Source organism: Geotrypetes seraphini, chromosome 7, assembly GCF_902459505.1.
Source record: "Geotrypetes seraphini chromosome 7, aGeoSer1.1, whole genome shotgun sequence".
NCBI classification, from domain to species: domain Eukaryota; kingdom Metazoa; phylum Chordata; class Amphibia; order Gymnophiona; family Dermophiidae; genus Geotrypetes; species Geotrypetes seraphini.
The window spans coordinates 79,836,613-79,856,781 of NC_047090.1; the positions used below are offsets into that span (position 1 = coordinate 79,836,613).

General features: G+C 36.3%; 1 protein-coding gene across 2 annotated transcripts; it reads left to right on the forward strand.

Annotated features, from left to right (window-relative positions):
* Positions 1–950: 950 nt before the first annotated feature.
* FOXG1 (forkhead box G1) lies at positions 951–13,155 on the forward strand. 2 transcript variants are annotated; one of them, XM_033953448.1, is made up of 4 exons: positions 951–2,255; positions 8,102–8,173; positions 9,140–9,214; positions 13,112–13,155. In XM_033953448.1, exon 1 carries the CDS (start codon positions 951–953, stop codon positions 2,235–2,237), a length of 1,287 nt encoding a protein of 428 aa, XP_033809339.1. In that variant the 3' UTR covers positions 2,238–2,255; positions 8,102–8,173; positions 9,140–9,214; positions 13,112–13,155. The 2 variants fall into 2 exon arrangements, with proteins under 2 accessions (XP_033809339.1, XP_033809340.1); XM_033953449.1 differs by lacking the exon at positions 9,140–9,214 and having other exon boundaries at positions 13,112–13,122.
* Positions 13,156–20,169: the final 7,014 nt, after the last annotated feature.

Sequence of the window (20,169 nt, forward strand, 5' to 3'; positions counted from 1 at the left end):
CTGATTCTTATTTGTTTGTTTGCTTCATCCAGGAGGATCTATATATTGAAATGTATAATTAAAAAAAAAATCACTCTAACATAAAGCCGCCATACAGTGGCTGTCTCCAGAAAGTAGTACCTCCATTTTAACCACATTTCTTTCTCCTCTTTCATTATTTCCCCCCTCTAAAAGGTATAAACAAACTTTAATCAATAAGAGAAAATATTGACGTATAAAACTGAAATTCTCCAATGCAATAAGATGAAAGCAATGTCATATATTTTGCAAAGGGGGATTTGCGTTGAAAACGAAAAGGGGGAGGAGGAGTGCGCCGTGATGCGACCTTCCTTAGGATCCATACGCGTAGCGAGGGCGGAGGGAAGAAGCAAGAAAAGAGGCGTTCCCGCGTCGTCTCGCAGCCCGATTGGCTGACGGTGTTCAAGGCTCGTTTGCATGCCCAGTTCGCTGATTGGTTGCGGAGTCCAAAGGTTAAACCAAGTTTGTCTTTTCTTTTTTTTTTTTAGTCTTTTTTTTTTTTTTTTTTTTTTTTACAGCCTAGTGTCTCTGTCTCGGAAATTAATTGTAGCTATAGCTGTCTCTGGTCGACGTGCTGGTGTTTTTTTTTTTTTTTGAAAGGACATGAAGTAGTTGAAGGTTGTGTGTGTGTACATGTGTGTGTGTGTGTCTGTGTGTGTGTATGTATGTGTGTGTGCGTGTGTTTTCCTGCCTCCTTCTTCTACATCTCCTTGCTCTTCTGCTGCTGCTGTGTTTGAGTGTGGCTCTGTGTGTGTGTTTTGTTTTGTTTTCCCCCCCTCCCTGTACTACATGACTTGCCAGCGATTGCAGCCTGCGGTCGAACCGAGCTGCTGCTGCTGCTGCTCCTGCTGCAACTTCACCTGAGCGCTCTGCCCCCGTCGCTCCTGCCTTCGGCTGCGGCCGCTCGTTCCCCTCCCGTCCTTCCCCGGGTGATGCTGGACATGGGCGAGAGGAAAGAAGTGAAAATGATCCCCAAGTCTTCCTTCAGCATCAACAGCCTGGTGCCCGAGGCGGTGCAGAGCGACAACCACCCCCAGCAGCACCAGCACCCGCACCCCCAGCAGCACCCCGCGCAGCACCACCACCATCGGCCGGGGCCGCTGCCCGACCCGGGCGAGCTGGAGAAGAGCCTCCTGGACGGCAAGGCGGAGCCCCTGCCGCCGGGCAAGGGCGACCCGGCGTCCTCCGACCTGCCCCCGGGAGACGAGAAGGAGAAGGCGGAGGACAAGAAGCCCGACAAGGAAGGGGAGGGCGGGAAGGACGGGGACAAGAAGAACGGCAAGTACGAGAAGCCTCCGTTCAGCTACAACGCCCTCATCATGATGGCCATCCGGCAGAGCCCCGAGAAGCGCCTGACCCTCAACGGCATCTACGAGTTCATCATGAAGAACTTCCCCTACTACCGGGAGAACAAGCAGGGCTGGCAGAACTCCATCCGCCACAACCTCAGCCTCAACAAGTGCTTCGTCAAGGTGCCCCGCCACTACGACGACCCGGGCAAAGGGAACTACTGGATGCTGGACCCCAGCAGCGACGACGTGTTCATCGGCGGCACCACCGGCAAGCTGCGGCGCAGGTCCACCACCTCCCGGGCCAAGCTGGCGTTCAAGCGCGGGGCCCGGCTCACCTCCACCGGGCTGACGTTCATGGACAGGGCGGGCTCCCTCTACTGGCCGATGTCGCCCTTCCTGTCGCTGCACCACCCCCGGGCCAGCAGCGCCTTGAGTTACAATGGCAGCGCCTCGGCTTACCCCAGCCACCCCATGCCCTATGGTTCCGTGCTGGCGCAGAACTCGCTGGGGAACAACCACTCCTTTTCCACGTCCAACGGCCTGAGCGTCGATAGACTCGTCAACGGGGAGATCCCGTACGCCACGCACCACCTGACGGCGGCGGCGCTGGCCGCCTCGGTGCCCTGCGGCTTGTCCGTGCCTTGCTCCGGCACTTACTCCCTGAACCCTTGCTCGGTCAACCTGCTGGCCGGCCAGACGAGTTACTTTTTCCCCCACGTTCCTCACCCGTCCATGACTTCTCAGAGCAGCGCCGCGATGACGGCCAGGGCGGCGGCGTCCTCCACCTCGCCACAGGCGCCCTCCACCCTCCCCTGCGAGTCCCTTAGACCGTCTTTGCCGAGCTTCACGACGGGACTTTCCGGAGGACTTTCCGATTACTTCACGCATCAAAACCAAGGCTCTTCTTCCAACCCTTTAATACATTAACCGCAGTGGAGTCAGACTGTAAGTGAACGTTTTACACACATTTGCATTGTACATGATAATTCCAAACAAAACAAACAAACAAAAAAAATAAGTACAGGTATTTTTTATGAAGTTCCCCATTTTCTGTATGTTTGTTCAGTCTTTAGGGTTGTTGATTACTGGAATACGGTGTGGATTGACAGCAAGGTGCAATGTGGGGGAGAGTACAGTGTAGACTATGACCTTTAAAAGTCATAATTATCGTAGACTGTGTATCTAAATAGTGACTGCTTTGCAATTTTATTTTATTTTTTTTTTAATTCAGATATAACTAAAAACCACGAAACGTCCATGTTTGCAGTATTATAAGTTATCATGGACAGATTGGTGGATGTTGACCGTGAAAACAATGTTAAATTGATGAAACCATTAAATCAAAATGAAAAATGTTTAATTTGTATTTAAATTGAAGACTCCCATATTTTGACCACTTACAAGGGAATGCTGAAAAGTTCTTAGCCGACCAACCTGCTTCCTACATTCTGAGCGTTATTTTGCCATTGTAGATGAAAAGAGTGTGATCTCGTTTGGTTAAGTGCCAATTTGTAGAAATAAAAATTCTATGAGTTGTTTTTTATTTTTACATTGTTTCAGATCACTGATTCAACCATATCCAAGTCATTCTCTTCTTGGCTGGGCTTAGAACTTTTCAGCACTTCTCCTATGGCGTTGTTCTTTTTCTTAAAGGAGCTGTTTTTTTCTTTACTTTACACCAAAGACTGGGTATTAGACAATTCACTCAGTGTACCAGAGGTTATAAAAATAAGAAACAAATCAGAGGAAATAATGTTTCAGTTTGCAGCACTGCCCGTTCAGATGATTTGGAAGGGGACAAAATTAACGACTGCCTTCAGTTTGCGTTGTGTATATTTTGATGTATGTGGTCACTAACAGGTCACCTTTATTTTTTTCTAACGTAGTGAAATGTTAATACCTATTGTACTTATAGGTAAAAACCTTGCAAAAAACATGTAACCTGTGTTGCGCAAATGGCGCATAAATTTGAGTGATTGTTAATGTCGTCTTAAAATTTCTTGATTGTGATACTGTGGTCATATGCCCGTGTTTGTCACTTACAGAAAATGTTTACTATGAACACACAGAAATAAAAAAAAAAATAGGCTAAATTCATATATATTGGATAGTTTGTCTCCTTTTTTAAAAAAAACATGAACGTAATTAAGACTTTTTTTAAATAAATGTTACAATGAAAATTGAAATCCTGCCTTCTAGGCCCATATTCAGTTAGCAATTCTTTCTATTTGTGTAGCTATCAATCCATAGAGCGAGAGACATGCATTATATATAAGCTATGAATATTCAAAGTGTGATTCCATTGTTTATTATCAAACTTAGGTCGTTTGTTATCAAAAATACAATATTTAAATCAATTAAGTTGTCAAAGTACTTTAGATTCTAGTTCCAGGAAAAACATATAACTGGAAGAGGGCAATTCCAGGGATTTGTGTTCTCTTTATGTCAATTGCTGACTTAAAATTGCTAATTTTAACAACGTTTTTTCATTTTCCTGCCTTATTGGAAATATTACAATTTTTTAGACTCCTCTAAATCAACAAACCTATTTGTACTTTCTTAAGGTACTGATTTTCAAATACTTTGTTTATGGATACCTGGTAGGAAAAGAAGTCTCTGGAAAAAAGGGGCTCTGTAGATATTCCTATGTGTCAATGCCAGAGATTTTTGCTTTTAATTGTTTACCACATACAAGTAATTCTGTATGGGGTGTTTTGAAAATGAGCAGATATGAATGAAATGATGAAGGGATTATTATTTTTTTTTTTGCCACAAATGATTATATTTTACAACTGTTACCAAGGAAATTAATTCAAAGAGTTCATATATTATAGGCCTACTTTTTACTTAACGTTATTCTTTGGTGATGAATGTTTAAAGCCAGATATTTTAGCTTTTACAAAAGACATAAACTTCCCTTTTTAAGGGATAGAACTGAGGATTATATTTTTTATAATATAAATGTATTTTAAAATGACGCGATTCCCATTGGAAATAAAAGTAATGTATTGTAAATGAGTTAAAAGAAAACCGACATATTGTTCTACTCTCTTGAAAATCATTAAACATCTTTGGAAAAATAGTTGCAAGAATTAATTGGATCCCGCGGTGATGTGAAGAACAAATTGTTCACATGTTACCACTATATAGTATTGAATTTGTTCTCCAGTAATGCAGTAAGCTGGTAATACTCACAATAGGCCCAATGAAAACTAATCTCAATCCTGGAGATGCTATCTTCAAATTCCTCACAGTACAAGATTTCAGACAGGAAAAGGGGTAGAACAATACACCCACACACATAAGAGAGAGAAAAAAGACTATATATATATATATATATATATATATATATATATATATATATATGTAAACAGAGAGAGGGAGAGATGTAGTAAGCAAGTGTGTAGATACATACAGAAACTGAAATTAGGATAAGGAAATAATGTATCAGTGATTAAGGGAGGGGGAGGAACAGCTATGGATCACCCTGCTTATTTCCAAGCACTGAATAATGGAATATCTGTAGAAAACCACAGTGTGCATATGCATTGTTAAGCCTCTTCTTAGGCAAATACATCATTAATAATAATATTAGAAAAAAGATTCTATAGAAAGATGTTAGTTAAACCAGTTATACCTCTGATTGAATATCCGCCCCTCTCCACCCCCAAGAGCCAATAAAGGCTAACCTTTGTATGGTTTCCTTGTGATGCTGGTGCGTGTTGTGTCTGTCCGTCTATCTATCTATCTATCTACACATGTACCACATATACACACACAGTAGAAAGCGTTCATTCTGTTATAGTTTTAATTTATGCGTTCAGATTCTAAAACATAAAAGGGGCCCTCTGAAAAGTTCTCAGCCCATCCAAGAAGATGTTGTAGAAGCCATGAAACTTAACAAGTTATTCCACACTTCTGTTGACATTTTTCATTTCAATGATATGAAATGAAACAAAAAGTGTCAAGCAAATTGTGGAATAACTTGTAAGTTTCATGGCTTTCACATCATTCCCTTCTTGGATAGGCTGAAAACTTTTCAGCGGCCCCTCTACAACTGTTTTAAAATATTCTATTATAACTTCAACTTGCAGCACACACAACTGATCCTCTCTCTCTCTTAACTAAACCAGTTGTGTGTGCTCCAAGTTGAAATTTGGTGCATAATTACGTATGTAATTGTTAAGAGGAAGGCAAAAATATGCCAATTTTGAATATGAAACAAATAAGCTATTTTATATTGTTTAAAAATCAAAATAGGGAAAATGGAATCTGAGGAAATTGACAAAGAAGATTGCTTACTATTTTATGGCTTACAATTTGTTGTATTTTGAAAGTCCATTGTAGCCATATTGCAGTTACAAAAGTTTGTCATTTTATTAAAAAAAACAACCATATTTTAAAATGTATAAGGCAGATTGGTACCTATTTGATTTAAACCATAAACCATAACAAAGTAAGCTTATAGATTTCTGGCATGCATGAGCATGGATATTGAAATTTTAAGAAATTAGAGTTTAAAATTCCTAGTGAATGCCTATTTTGATATTAATTAGGCCTATATAGTTTAGCAAATGGGAATGATGACTGTGCATTTTGAAAGAAGAATATTTTGGGGGAAAAAACCCTATAATAATTTTAATACTATAAAAAAAATAATAAAATTATGGGGTGCTGAATATAGGTTATTAACTTTTTCCTGTTGTAGTGGGGTCAAAAGAGTTTGATGTCCAAACATATTGATAGTACAGTTATCGTGTTACCTGAGCAGCAATGATGACTAGGAAGACTTTACAAAAGTAAAATCAAAGTACAATCTCAGCCGTAAAAGAAAAAAAAAAAACTAAAAATATTTGTCTTTTATTACAGATCTCTCAAAATGAAAAAAATTGGTTTATTTCTCTTGAAGAAGTTATATTTTAACATATACACTTATAATGAATTGTTTAAAGCTCATAATAATAGTACATATATACAAACACACAAACAATTTTCATACTTATAGGGCTCCTTTTACAAAAGCGTGCTAGGGCCTTAACGCACAGAATAGCGTATGTGAAAATGCCGCGTGCGCTAGCTGCTACCGCCTCCTTTTGAGCAGGTGGTAGATTTTTGGCTAGCACGCACTAATCTGGTGTGTGCGGTAAAACCCGTAGCGCACCTTTGTAAAAAGAGCCCATAGAGTTGCAATATTTAATATTTGTGTACAATACACACATTCTAAAATTATAACGCACATGCACATGCTTTCGTATAACATATTTATGCAAAATGGATTTAGAAATATTTATTTAAAAAAATCAGGAGTCGATAAGAATTTTTATATTATTGATACAAACTAGAGGAGGAGGTGCTGATAGATGTGAGCACAATTTATTGTAACATTTTTTTTCTGTATCCTCGCCTTACTGCGTTCGTACAACCCATAGTTGCTTTTGTTACCATCTTCCTTGCCTCCTTGTTACTATTGCTTTCAGATTCCCAACTGAATAAAATAATGCCTCAAGAGCCTAAATGACTTTAATATTTTTCAATGAACTATGAAGTGAGCATAGTTGGAATTATATAATGGAGGACTATTAATCAGGTGTGGTAAATGATTATTTATTTTTACTTTTTTTTTTAAGTGATTTTTTTTTGTTTGTTTTCTAATAAGGAAAAGGAAGTTGTAAGTTATAGGACCACCATCAAGAATAATAAAATTCACACCATACCATAGAGTCATTTTTTAACCACATTAGAATTGTGTTATGCCGACCCCATATGTATCTTATTTTTTTCAGAGTGCCCATTGATGGAGAATGAAAGATACATTTTGGAATAGGGGCTTAGGCATAAAATCAAGATAAGCTCAGTAGGTCGTCCTTTGAATGAGTCTTCTTTTATTTAATGCTGTTTACTTTTCTTAAAAATATACCACAGCATTAAATGTCAGGAAATCAATGTACTGTTACATGCAAGTCTAAAACAGATGGCAAGTCTAAAACACGTTTGTACAGCTTCTCATGATGTACTTAGTAGGTATGTCTCGTCCTGATTTTATTTGGAAGCATAATTATGGTAAGGTGTTAGATAAAGTGGCTGGGTATTTGGGTCAAAAGTGGCAAAGAACTGGGTTAGTAATAGGTGAAGGTGAAGATCATTTGAGGTTTTAGGGCTGGCTGTGGCTGACTTGCTGGGTTTGTATGACTGTGCCCAGAGGGCGGAGTTCCTACACATTCCTACCTCACCGGAGAACCTTCCCTCAACTCTGCTGCATCCTTCAGACAGATGGCACCCTCCAGAAGAAAAACCTGACCAGAAATTCGAGCAAGCCTCCCAGGTTCAACCAGGGTAGGTGAACTTAGAAAACCAAACCAAACTACACAATATAAAATAAAACTATTTTTTCCCCCTCTAGGTAGTACCTTGGAAAATTATTCAGGTTTACGTTTAACTATCATTATATCAAACTAACATATACAAATACTGTAAACAAACAAAAACCCCTGTAAAAAGGGGACTTTTTCCACATTTAATGTATTCAGTTAAAATTTTCACCAGGTATGGCCCTGAATTAGAAAACAATCACCTTTATAATCTTTGTGTATATGTTCTATGACTTATTTTTTCAGTTCTTTTAAGTTGGTCAAGGTAGCCTAAACAATATAGTAATGCTTGTTTGAGCATGGTGATTTTTTTATTTTTTTACTTGTGCTGTAATTACAATTTGCATGAAAATACAGAAGGACGGTTAATTATTTCTACTGAATTTTATTTTATTCCTCTTTCTTTTTTTTTTTTCTTTTTAGCTAAATATGAAATGCTTCATCCGAAGACAGTAGGAGGAGACTTACCTATTCTGTCCTTTCCCTACCGGACCGGTAAGAATGCTTTTAAAAACTCTGTTTTAATGAAAGGGAAGAGGCTGTGATAGATTACTTCTCTCATAATCTGACAAAGAAAAAAAAAAAAAGCTAGCATAAACACAAACCAAGTCAAATGGTCATGGCCCTGTAGAATGGTGTGCAATTTAACTTTTTCAGAGTTTTACATTTAAATAAGTACAATTAGAGACGCATAGCTATGGATTTAAGCATATATTTGCATACCATACTTTACTTTTATGGATGGTTTTGCTATCGATCTCTAGTATCCGTTTTTAGAACATCACTCATGTCGCTAATATAGAAAGAAGCAGTAAACTTGACACATCCTAAAAACACAGACGAGAGAATTCTAAAATAATTAAACGTGCATGCCGGGAGTTTCGATTCATTTGAATAAACCCAGAATTCCTCATTTAAAGTTATTTATGAACGTCATCAGTGTATATATTTTTTTGCAACTGAACAGAAAAAAATATATTGAATCTTATTTTTATGGAAAGGTTCTTCCTAGCATATTAAGTAATATGTTGTCAAAACAAGGAAGGTTCACTTAATATATTTTCAGATTTCGTAAGTTAGAATTTATATTCTCCCCAGATTTTGAGATAGACAAAATATACAAATACATAAATATTCACAGAATAGCACAGGTAAATATGGAACCAACGTATAAATGAGATTTTTACATACAAACAAGGAAATAAATAACTTTGGTGGAGTCTAATTTCTATGTAATTCGAAATTGTTTATGTTCATACTACTGTTTACAATGACACGTAAATTACAGAATCTGTGGCAAGCTTTGCAGCACAATTATTAAAAAAGTAAATGGTAATATTTTCGTGGGATATCATTTCTTTTTGGTTGATTTGTCCCATATTGCTATGAAGAAAATTCAATAATGAGTTTACGGTATCTATATTTTAGTGTTAAGATCCTATTTTCACAACTGTTTTATAGGGACAGAAATGGGTAGAGTTTGTGCAAAACAGAGGATGTGGAGACCCTAAAATCTCAGAAAATCATTGGGAAATTGTAAGCATCCACGTTCCACAGAATGATTAGCATATATATATATATAATTTTTTTTTCTTTGTATGCTGGTATAATAGAGGATCGAATTCCATTTTATTTATCAATTTAGCAAGACTGCATTGTTATTTATTTTGGTAAACAATTTTCAGGGTTTCTTCCAGTGGTAGTAAAGATAAAGGCAATATAAATGGACTGATGGACTACAAAGAAATGTACATTGGTACCAGAACCCGTTATGTGTCACCTAAGGAAAGCAAATCCAACCTATAAACTGTCTGTTTTTCAATTAGGAAAAAACTTGTACTTGAAAACTTGCACTGTAGAATAATCAGGGTAAATTATAACCAGTAAACTGTATGTTAGTATTAGACCCTAAATATGTACTGAAATTATGGCTAATCTAGTGTAAATTGTAACCTGTTAACTATATACCACGTATGTTAAACCTGTAACCCGTTCTGGGCTCTTTGGGGACAACGGGATAGAAATCGAAATAAATAAATTGCGATCTGGACCACTATTGAAAATGAAGTAATGCTACAAGATGAGGGCGCTATTGTCAAGGGATAGAAATCGTGGCTCTTTTGTCATAAATGTTCGATTTCAGATGGCAAGAAAATTGTCTGCATTACCGAGAGATTTTTTTTTAAAGTCGATCCGTAATGTTTACACGGTACTTGTTTCAGATCTCAGCACTTATCTGCCAGCTGATAAAACTGTTTTCTGTGATAGTCATTTTCTTGGATTTTTTTTTTTTTTTTGTAAGATTCTCTCCCAACCTCCTTTCTTTCACTGTTAGGTGTCTCATCAGTAGTAAAAGGACCTTTCTTAAATGAAATGGACTCCAATTTCTCCCTCTCTCTATTATATGATTTGCACATTTGTGTGTGTGTGTGTGTATGTTTATATATATATAACAAAAACAGGAGTAGCGTTGATAATGATATTAAGCTGCAGGCTGAGTCCTAGATTGTATATTAGTATGTTTGTTTTGCCCTTAAAAAGTAAAGCGAAATATGTTAAGCAATGCATAAAAAACCAAACAAACAACAGAACAAAAGAAACAAACAAACAAACCGCAACAGCAACAACAACACAAAGAAACCCACAACTAGATGTATTACATATCACAGGAAGTATCATAATGTAAATGTCACTGGACATTAATAGCAGCAATGAATATTTTTCTTATGTTTCAAGTAAATATTATGAAATAATCCATATATGAAGAAGATCTATTGCTTTTATTTCATGTAAATACAGGTAAACACAAAAGGTAGTTATAAAAACAAAATTCATTTGTGCACTAATTGACTATATATATTGGTATAAAGCCATCTAAAAGAATCCATTACAGTTGCTTTCAACATATACATTAAAATTGTCTAAATGTACAAATTATGAATGGTTTCAAATCATATATCCGAGTTAACGAATATTTAATTGAATAGCAGGGTCTGATACACCAAAGGGGTTTTTCTATTTGGAATCTATAGGATAAAAGTTCACTGGCCCCCATTTATTTGCTATATTTTGACCCTGTATCTAGACTGCAAATTAATGTGAAGGAGAAATAGTTTAACTTTGAATTCCAATACATGGCGAGGAATGTTTTAAATAGATTTTGAAAGATTGAATTCTTCATATTTTTCCCCCTGAAAATAAAGGCCTAATAATACTTTTGGAGCCTTAATGGCCATACTTTCTAAATGTAAAGATATATGTGACTATGTGGATATATCAATATTTATTTATTTAAAAAAATCTATATCCATTACATCCATCAATTCTGTGTGGGGTACAATAAAATATAAATAATAAAATCACAATAAGAAGAACTAAAAGAAAAGAAAAGCAAAAATTAATATGGAATTAATACTTTTCTGTCTAGCATTTTAACAAAGCACACACAGATATGACAGGCAGAATTCACTATCTCTGCACTAGTAAAGAATGGGAATTTTACCTCTATCTAAAACTGCACATTATACCTCCTTAAAAATATTAGGGTTGTATATATAATTGAAACTATGTTGCTTTGTTACTGTATGTTTCCGTTTCTTAGAATAATTTTAAAAGCATTGATTAATAAAAACATGTTAAGGGAGTTTTAGAAACAACAACAAAATCTATATTCTGATAAAGCAAGATAAGAAAAGATAAATGACTCATACATAATAAAAAATGTAATTTAAATATATCTTTATTTGTTGAAAAACACGTTATTTAGTTGGGATACAGACACATGTTTCAAGCAAGAATACATACAAGACTTCTAATAATCTAGAACATTGTGTATAGTTATATATTTGATTTTCCTCTATTGTTATACTGTCAAAGTTAAGTTGTAAAGGTAATAATGGTTCACAGGATATCTTGTTCTTAACATATCAGAAGCTACTTGTCTACTCCTCTGCTTCTATCATTAACATTTGCAGACAATCCAGTTCTTAAGTATAACCAGAAGATTTAGAAACACCAGTAATTAAATCTCGATTACACATTAGAACAGCAAAATCGATTGTTTCCTCAGCAATAAGACAAGTGTTGGCTAGTTTTATCGATTTGTGTGTTGATTTAAACAGTGCTTTAGGTATTTACTTATATATATATATATCGGGATTGTTGTCTCCTAATTACTATAACAGCTTGTTTTTATGCCACAATAGAACATGAATTTTGACATTCATCCTAGAAAACTTGATATGGAGGATTATTTCACTTCAATAACTTTAACAAATTACTTTACATAGGTGGCTTTCAAATAGCTGAGAAGTTGTTTCAAGATTAAAAATACAGTATGTACTTTTTGGGTTTACATGAAAACAGGCAGTTTGCTACACAGCACCGTTTTCTAGTTCAGTCTTCATAACAGTCTGAATTAAATGAAATACAATAAATCGGAGTCTGAACTATTTTCTTGGGGAATAAACATGCTTACTTATAACATCGTTTGTCTGAGGCTTTTCTTTCGCTTAAGTAATAAGCTAGCTTTCTTGGCTTGTGTGGTGCTCTTGTTTTGGAGTGATATTTTTGAATACATAAGTTCATACACAACTTTCAAATTTTAACAAATCTTGCATAAAATATATATATATATATATATTTTAGGTAAACATTTATTATAACTAGGAGCTCTTCTTTTTTTCTAATGGGGTTGTTTACAGAATGAGGGAAATTCTTTGGATTACTGATCCCGCTTGCAGCACTGTCACCAATAATGAGTAATGTATATAAACAGCATATTATTTGTAATATGTTTTCTCCCATCTAAATGTCAACATGGGGTTCTTTGGTAAAATCCACGTTGATTTGCTTTGTTTATTTTTAAATAAGCCATTGTTTTCAGTCATGGAGGGTTGATATCTTCTTAATACAACAGTAAGCCTTGGAAGAGTAGATTATTCTTGGTACTATTCCAGTCTGCAGAACTTCGGAGGGATGACTATGAACCCTGTATGGATTTCAAGATACCAACTCATAAGGAGATCATAAATGGCAATGACCATAGCTCTTCATTCTGCGTCACCCAGATAATATCATAAGGATTGAAACAGTAAGCCTTTCCTGTGAAAGCACTAGAAAACACTCGACAGGTCGTGAATAATCGCTTTAATGAGTGTGTAGAGCTTACAACGGGGTGAGCGGGCTGTCTGGTTAAAAACAACTTGTACTCTGTTGAAACCCAAAGTGCAAAATAGTTTCATTCCAGTTTCTATCCAGATTCCAGAAACAACAGATCAGTTTAGTTCTCCCATTAAAAAAAAAAAAAAAAAAATGAACAAAAAGGTCACAAAGGTGGCATCTACAACACATTTATTAGGTGATATTTTACTGAACATTGCTGTAAGATCAATATTTGACTGCAAAGCCTCAACTATATCTCTTTCTCCTTAGATCATGGGGAGTGAATGATATGAATAATTTCAAGTTATCCCGAGCCATTAACTAAGGTTTGTTACTTTTTTTTTTTCCCTTTGTAAATTCATCTGTTGTTTACTTATCAGGTTTATCAGATAAATATTGTCTATTACCAAAAAATGTATGCGTATCTCGTTTATTAACTTGGAGTCTAAATTCTTAAACCTAAGTCTGGGTCTTGGTCTCTCCCATCTAATCCATTTTCATGATATCATATTGCATACAGGAAAAACTGAAAATTACAAGAAAGAAACGTCATTTCCAACCTATTGACCTCTACAGAATATTTACACAGTTCTGCTTTAGAACTTAAAGGGAGGGCTTTAGTACCTAAGGGCAATAACATTTGCTCTATCACCATGTTTTCTCCTCCCTCTCAATTTGGAATTCCATTGTATTTTATTAATTTTCAAAAAAGATATGATCATCAACCCTACAGCACCCAAATGTGTTCATGAAGTATCAGCATTAGCATGTATTACATTTCATGCTGTAAAAGTTATATAAAGCAACGTTTACTTTTGGAAAATACAAAATCTCATTACAAATTATTGTGAGCTATAATTGAAATAAAATGAAAATTAGATGATTGGATTTAGAGATTATCTTAAATAGATTTTCTATAGTTTTACTTCCGTCAAATACAGTGGGTACCATCTTCTCTAATCTGGTGCTGTAACCATCTGCTTGCTAATTTGGAAAAGCAACATCTAAAACTGGACAGTTGTTATTGAAAATAAGATTATATTAAATATATTATATTCACATAAAAACTTTATAATTTGGAAATAATTTTAAGGGCTCCTTTTATGAAGCTGCGTTAGGGCATTAATGTGCGGAATAGCGTGTGCTATATTGCTGCGCACGCTAGACGCTAATACCTGCATTGAGCTGGTATTAGTTCTAGCCGCATAGCACACGGTGTAGTGCGTGGTAATATCCTGCATGCACTAAAAACGCTAGTGCACCTTAGTAAAAGGAGCCCTAAACGATAACGCCCAGACTGAGACTTTCAGAATAAATAGGCAAACGATAATTTATTTGGAGATGTTTCAAATAATTAACTCTAATAAGTACTGCAGTGGAATTTGTAACGAATGTTGGGAGAGCCGAGATGTAGGGCTCCTTTTATCAAGCCGCGCTAGCGGGGGTTAACGCGCGCGATGTTTCATCACGCATTAACCCCCGCGCTGGCCTAAAAACTACCGCCTGCTCAAGGGAGGCGTCAGCGGCTAGCGCGGCCGGCGGTTTGGCGTGTGGTATGCGCGTTCAACCGCTAGCGCGGCTTGATAAAAGGAGCCCATAGTAATCGGTAGGGGGCTCACTGTGATTTACCAAAGTTTTCCTCTCCACCTGCGTCTCAGAAGAAAATCTTCAAGAAACGGGGCTGCTTTTGGTTTATGGTCATCACCGAGAGATCCTGTTAAGGGCCTAGTTTTTGAAAAACATTTGCATGGCAAAAAAATGGGGAAACTCCCATTTTGCAAACAAGTAAACAAGAAAGGTTTCAGCGAATAATGCCTGAACCGTCCTTAAATATTGATAACAGATAAGCAGTAGAAAAGGATGAAACTAAAATCAAAAGAAAGGATGTGTAAATCTCTCAGTATTTGTAGATAAGAAATTAGCGCAGTGAAGGATAACAGCAGCCGATTTAAATGAGATTCGGAACTGACATTTGTTAATTTATTTCTTTGCTGCTGGTGAATAAGGATGATTTAGGTCCATAGCACTTACAAGGGAAAGGATAAAATTACTAATAGGAGAAAATAAAAACAGATAGTGGCTGATCAAAACCAGAGGCAAGTTGATAGATTACCACCAGCCAACAACAAATCACTTTCTTAAGCTTAATTTTGAGTGTAAACGATTATTATAAAAAAAAGAGATCTTTTAGAATCCGACATATTTGTCACTATCACTTTACTGTAAATTATTTTCTGTTACTGTTCATTTATTTTAAGGTTGCAGGTTGTGATGTGTTGTGATTTTATACAATTTCTATATTTGATATAATTTAAAGAAATAAAAATATATACGGCTCTAAATTACTGGTTAATATGCGACCTAAGCAAATGAGATTCAAATTATAGAAGGGGAATGAGATAACTTTATTCCCTGACAAACAATATTCTTGAGAATAGGTCCGTAGACCTTACGTAAGAAGATGTTTTGGTAAGGTCACTTTAGCTCCTGAACATCTATGTTCTCATGCCAAATGAGGCCAATTACAAACCTTCCAGCTTGGAAGAAATCTTTAAATTGCGAACAACACAGTAGATCTAAACATTTATTTTGCTAGTAAATCCCTAGCTGTTCCGGATTTGACGTCACTATCAGGGAGCCCTCCGGCACTTCAGACTATTCAATCTGCAATACAAGTTTTCAATGGCATTCCAGAAAAATGTGGGCAATTTTTTGAATTAGCAAGTTCATTATGGTATCATGCTAGTCAGCAAATAGTAACTTTTTTTTTGTAATTTATTTAGAATTCGTGTTCCGAGATTCGGTAAAATAAGTCAAACTACTTTTTCCTGGAACATTTCTTTGGAGTTGTGTAGAAATCAAAAACGGATGAGCACTGTCCAATTTACTGAGTATTTTCTGTAGCTGTATTGGTTTCTGGGATGTATTTCTTTATCCAATCAGGTACCATGGAATTGATGAGGGTGAGGCAGCCCACGGGAGAATGCACCTGATGAATGAATGAAAGGAACCCCACCATAAAAACTAGAAGTCCAGCAAAATATGTATTTTGTCTTTTCAACTCCTTCACTGAAAAAGACAAAGGCAAAAAAAAAAAAAAAAAAAGGAAGAAGAAAAAAGATAGCTGGAAGAAGTGGCTGTAAGAGGTGTAAACACAAGCTCATCTCTGTAGGAAAGATGGCTTTTGTTAAACCTGTTAGTGCCATTGTGGTGAAGATAAAAGCAAAAGGACACAAGACCAGCCAGGGATGAGGATTCAGACTTAAATCCGGAGCAGCAACTATTCAGAGACTTGACACGGAGGGAAAAAAAAAAAGAAATTAGGCCTAAAATCTCCAAGGCAGATGTCCGGGGTTAAAATAGGTTATTTGTTAATTGCTTTTGTATTCTGGGGGCGGGGAAGAACCTGCTGAAGGCAAACAAAAAATAAGCCTTCAAATACTTTCTGGCTCCTGTCAGAGACCTCGTTTTCCAATAAATACCATTTTGAAAGTGCACCAAGTGTTTAATAATGTTTTAAATCATTAATTTACGGATAATGTCAAAGGTGTTTGTGTCGCTATCATCTGGATTTTGAAATGTGTTTTGTGAACGAAAAACAAAAGCATTTTCTATGAAAATAAATACAAATATTTTAAATGCTAATTTTCAAATGTGTTGTACGTGAAAATTTACTCATAGTTCTAATAAAAATCTGAGGCAATTATTACGCATTTATTTATAAAACATTCCAAACACGTTTTTTTTTTTGTTTTAAGTCATCTCACAGTAATTAAAGTGACCATAAGATACAGGGCATTACACCACAGAGTAGCTTAAAGAAATTCTGATTACAATTCCTTTTTTGCCACATATTTTGTTGTTGTTTTACTGAATTCAATGACTTGCAATGTGAGGTTTCATCTTAAGTTCGCTGCTCGTTTTATGCTGACTAGTACAAATATGGGCAAAATTCAGAAGACATATGAAATAACAAAACTTGTGAAGTCACTTTGTCTGTTCGATGAGTACCACCAGAAATGCTAAACTATAAGGTTTGTATAAATTAGCACAATCCTAAAAAAAAAAAAAAAAAAAGCCAATTCAATTTATGACTGAAACCCACTTTCATACTCTCTCTTTCTCTCTCGCTCTGAATTATTTGCAACCAAAATGCATTGTTCATGTACAATATAAGGGGGTGCTGAAAAGTTCTCAGCCCATCTAACCAGTTTTCTAAATTCTGAGTGTTATTTTGCCACGCTATCTAAAAAGAGTGTTACAGTATCTTATTTTGTCAAATGCCAGTTTGCAGAAATGAAATTTTATGCTTTTTTTTTTGACATTGTTTCAGATAATTGTTTGAATCATATCATTCTCGTCCTGGTTGGGCTGAGAACTTTTCAGCACCCCCTCATAAGCATGTCTCCTTAATATAAAACCACAGGAAAAAAAATATCCATGTAGAGCAAAGACATCACTACTCCATAAAATAGATAATGGTGCAGAGACACATTGGGCTCCTTTTATCAAGGTGCGCTACGGGGGTTAGTGCGTCGGAGATTTCATCATGCGCTAACCCCCGCGGCACACCAGAAAACTAACGCCTCGTCAATGGAGGCATTAACGACTAGCGCGGCAGGCGGTTGAACGCGCGGTATTCCGCGTGTTAACCGCCTCCCGCAGCTTGATAAAAGGAGCTCATTGTTAGGTGGTATTTATTAAGCAGTTAAGCATGATTTCACTGGTACAAGCCTTGAAAACCAAAATAATTCACTTGCCATCAGATAAAATGGGGAGGGGGAGGGGGAGAGATAATAATCTGGATCAATCAAAAATAATTTCAGAAGGTTTGATTACTAATTTTAATTCATTAAAATGCTCTTGTTTAGTAATCCCAGTAACAAATAAGGCTAGGATAGTTTTGCCCAGTTCTTCCACGGGACAGTAAAACTAATAACTCCAGGGCAGGCCTTTGTAATTGTGCAATCAAAATTACCCAATAGAGACATGAAACAAACAGGCTGTTGTTTTACCAGGAGGTGCTGAAAAGCTGTCAGCCCAACTAACCAACTTCCTAAATACTGAGCTTTATTTTGCCACAGTCGCTGAAAAGCGTGTCATCTTATTTTAAGTGCCAGTGTGCAGAAACAAAATTCTTTGTTTGGATATGGTTTCAGATTGAACCATATACGCGTCTTGGTTGGGCTGAGAACTTTTCAGCACCCTCTTGTAATTTGTCACTTACCCCCTGTTTTACTAAGGTGTGCTAACTAGATTAGCGCATGCTAATTGAATTAGTGTGTGATAAACGCTAACATGTCCATAGAGTAACATGCACGCATTAACGTTTAGTGTGCACTAAATCGATTAGCGTGCACTAATCAGTTAGCGCACCTTAGTAAAAGGGCCTTAAAGAAAGATGACGCCTAAAGGTGAATTAGTTCAGACGTACTTTTAACTTTCATAATAACAATCATAATAATCAAGACATAGCTTTTGCAAGTCTAGATATTATCTTTCTCAAGCAAATGAGCAAACAAGATGTCTAATATAAAGGGGATAAGATTGCCCAGGACCCAGAATGTTAGAATAATGGTAAAAACAAAATAAAAGAAACAAGCAAAACAAACCCAATAACAGCAACAAAAAAAACAAATTGAAGGAATGCTGAAAAGGAATTTGTCCGTTTGCATATCAATTTACAGAAATGTGATTTTCACAACTGTGTATTGTTTTTTTTTATTTAATTTGCTTTCCAATAATGAATCATTTATTTTTCAAAAAAAGAAAAAAGTGGAAGAAGCAAGTTTTAAAACAACTAATTCAGTACATTATTCTAAAATTGAATCTCTCCTATTGCATTCAGTTTAGTTTGTGACACGTAGATTGGGCTTTCAGACTGAGGGAACTCAGAAAACCGCTATTTATTTTGGACTCCAGTGTGGCCCAGTGGTTAAAGCTACAGCCTCAGCATCCTGAGGTTGTGGGTTCAAACTCACACTGATCCTCGTGACCCTGGACAAGTCACTTAATTCTTCCAATGCCCCAGGTACATTAGATAGATTGTGAACCCACCAGGACAGACAGGGATAAATGCTTGAGTACCTGAATAAATTAATGAAAACCGTTTTGAGCTCCAGGGAAGAACGGAATAGAAAATTGAATAAATAAGCACAAATATAAGATCGTTTCAAGAAGAGTTTCTTTGTTTTTTGCAGTTCTCTTGCAAACTTGAATCTAATCCATTGGGATTAGAATTGAATTTTATACACAATAATATGAAGAAGCATGCTAGCTTATGGTCAAAAAGTCTTCTGATGCAAAAAAAACTCAGGCTTGATACATTTTAATTACTTTAAAGCAAAAGTAACAAAGTCTTGGAAAACATGAATAAAAGGTTCTTCAACAACATAACATATAAACCTAGTTTTATGTAATCTTAAACTTTAATTATCTTATATACTATTGGGAGTTGGAGACCATCTCAGAGTAATGGGGTGTAATCGGAAATTCAAGAAGGAAACTCCATTATTTGTGGGCGATGTGCTGATCTCAGCCATCTGAGCGGCTGTCAGACTGCGAGGTGAGAGAAAGCTAACAAGTATCAAAATGCTACAGGCTAGGATGATATATGGCTAATTTCACTACTCCTTTCCAAACCTCCGGGGAGAAACTATCTTAAAAAAAAGAATGGTTATTTAATTATTTTGAAATGGCGGGAGAAAAGTGTTACAATGGTTACAGGCAAGCTCCCCATGACAATAGAGAACTGAACCCCGGGGCTTCCTCAGGATCCAGAAAGCAAAGATTCTACGTTTTCAATTTCTTATTTTTTTTATGCCTGTGCTAGACTGGCGATATTCTTTATTTAATACATCTATCTCCGTGCAGACACAGAAACGTACACGGAAGGATGAATAGTTTCACAAACACATGCACCCCTCCCCCCCCCCAATACTGTGCAAGAGAAAACAAATATTTGAGGGCAATAGATAATCTGATACGATGCAACATTATTATACATTTAGAAGGTGACTAGCAACCTATGAAACTTATTATCTTATGATAAGTAGTAGTAATAGTAATATGTGAGTAAAATGTAAATTACTGATTAAAGGGGCAACCCGAATTCCTATTAGAATTCCATTGCTGTCCCATCAAATCGCAGAGAATTTGTTCTCTGTGTGGACGCTGTCTTTCAAGTTGTTCATTTTTCAATCAGTCGCTTTGGAGTAGACAGTCTTGAAACACATACAAATAAAGGTCAGTAAAAATCAGCATGGAATGGCCATGTAGAAAGAAAAGAAAGCAACAGTTTATTTATTTATTTTTTACCCAAGGTCACA

Coding starts and splice junctions, on each gene's coding strand:
- FOXG1 (XM_033953448.1), top strand. CDS start 951: ATGCTGGACATGGGCGAGAGGAAAGAAGTGAAAATGATCCCCAAGTCT.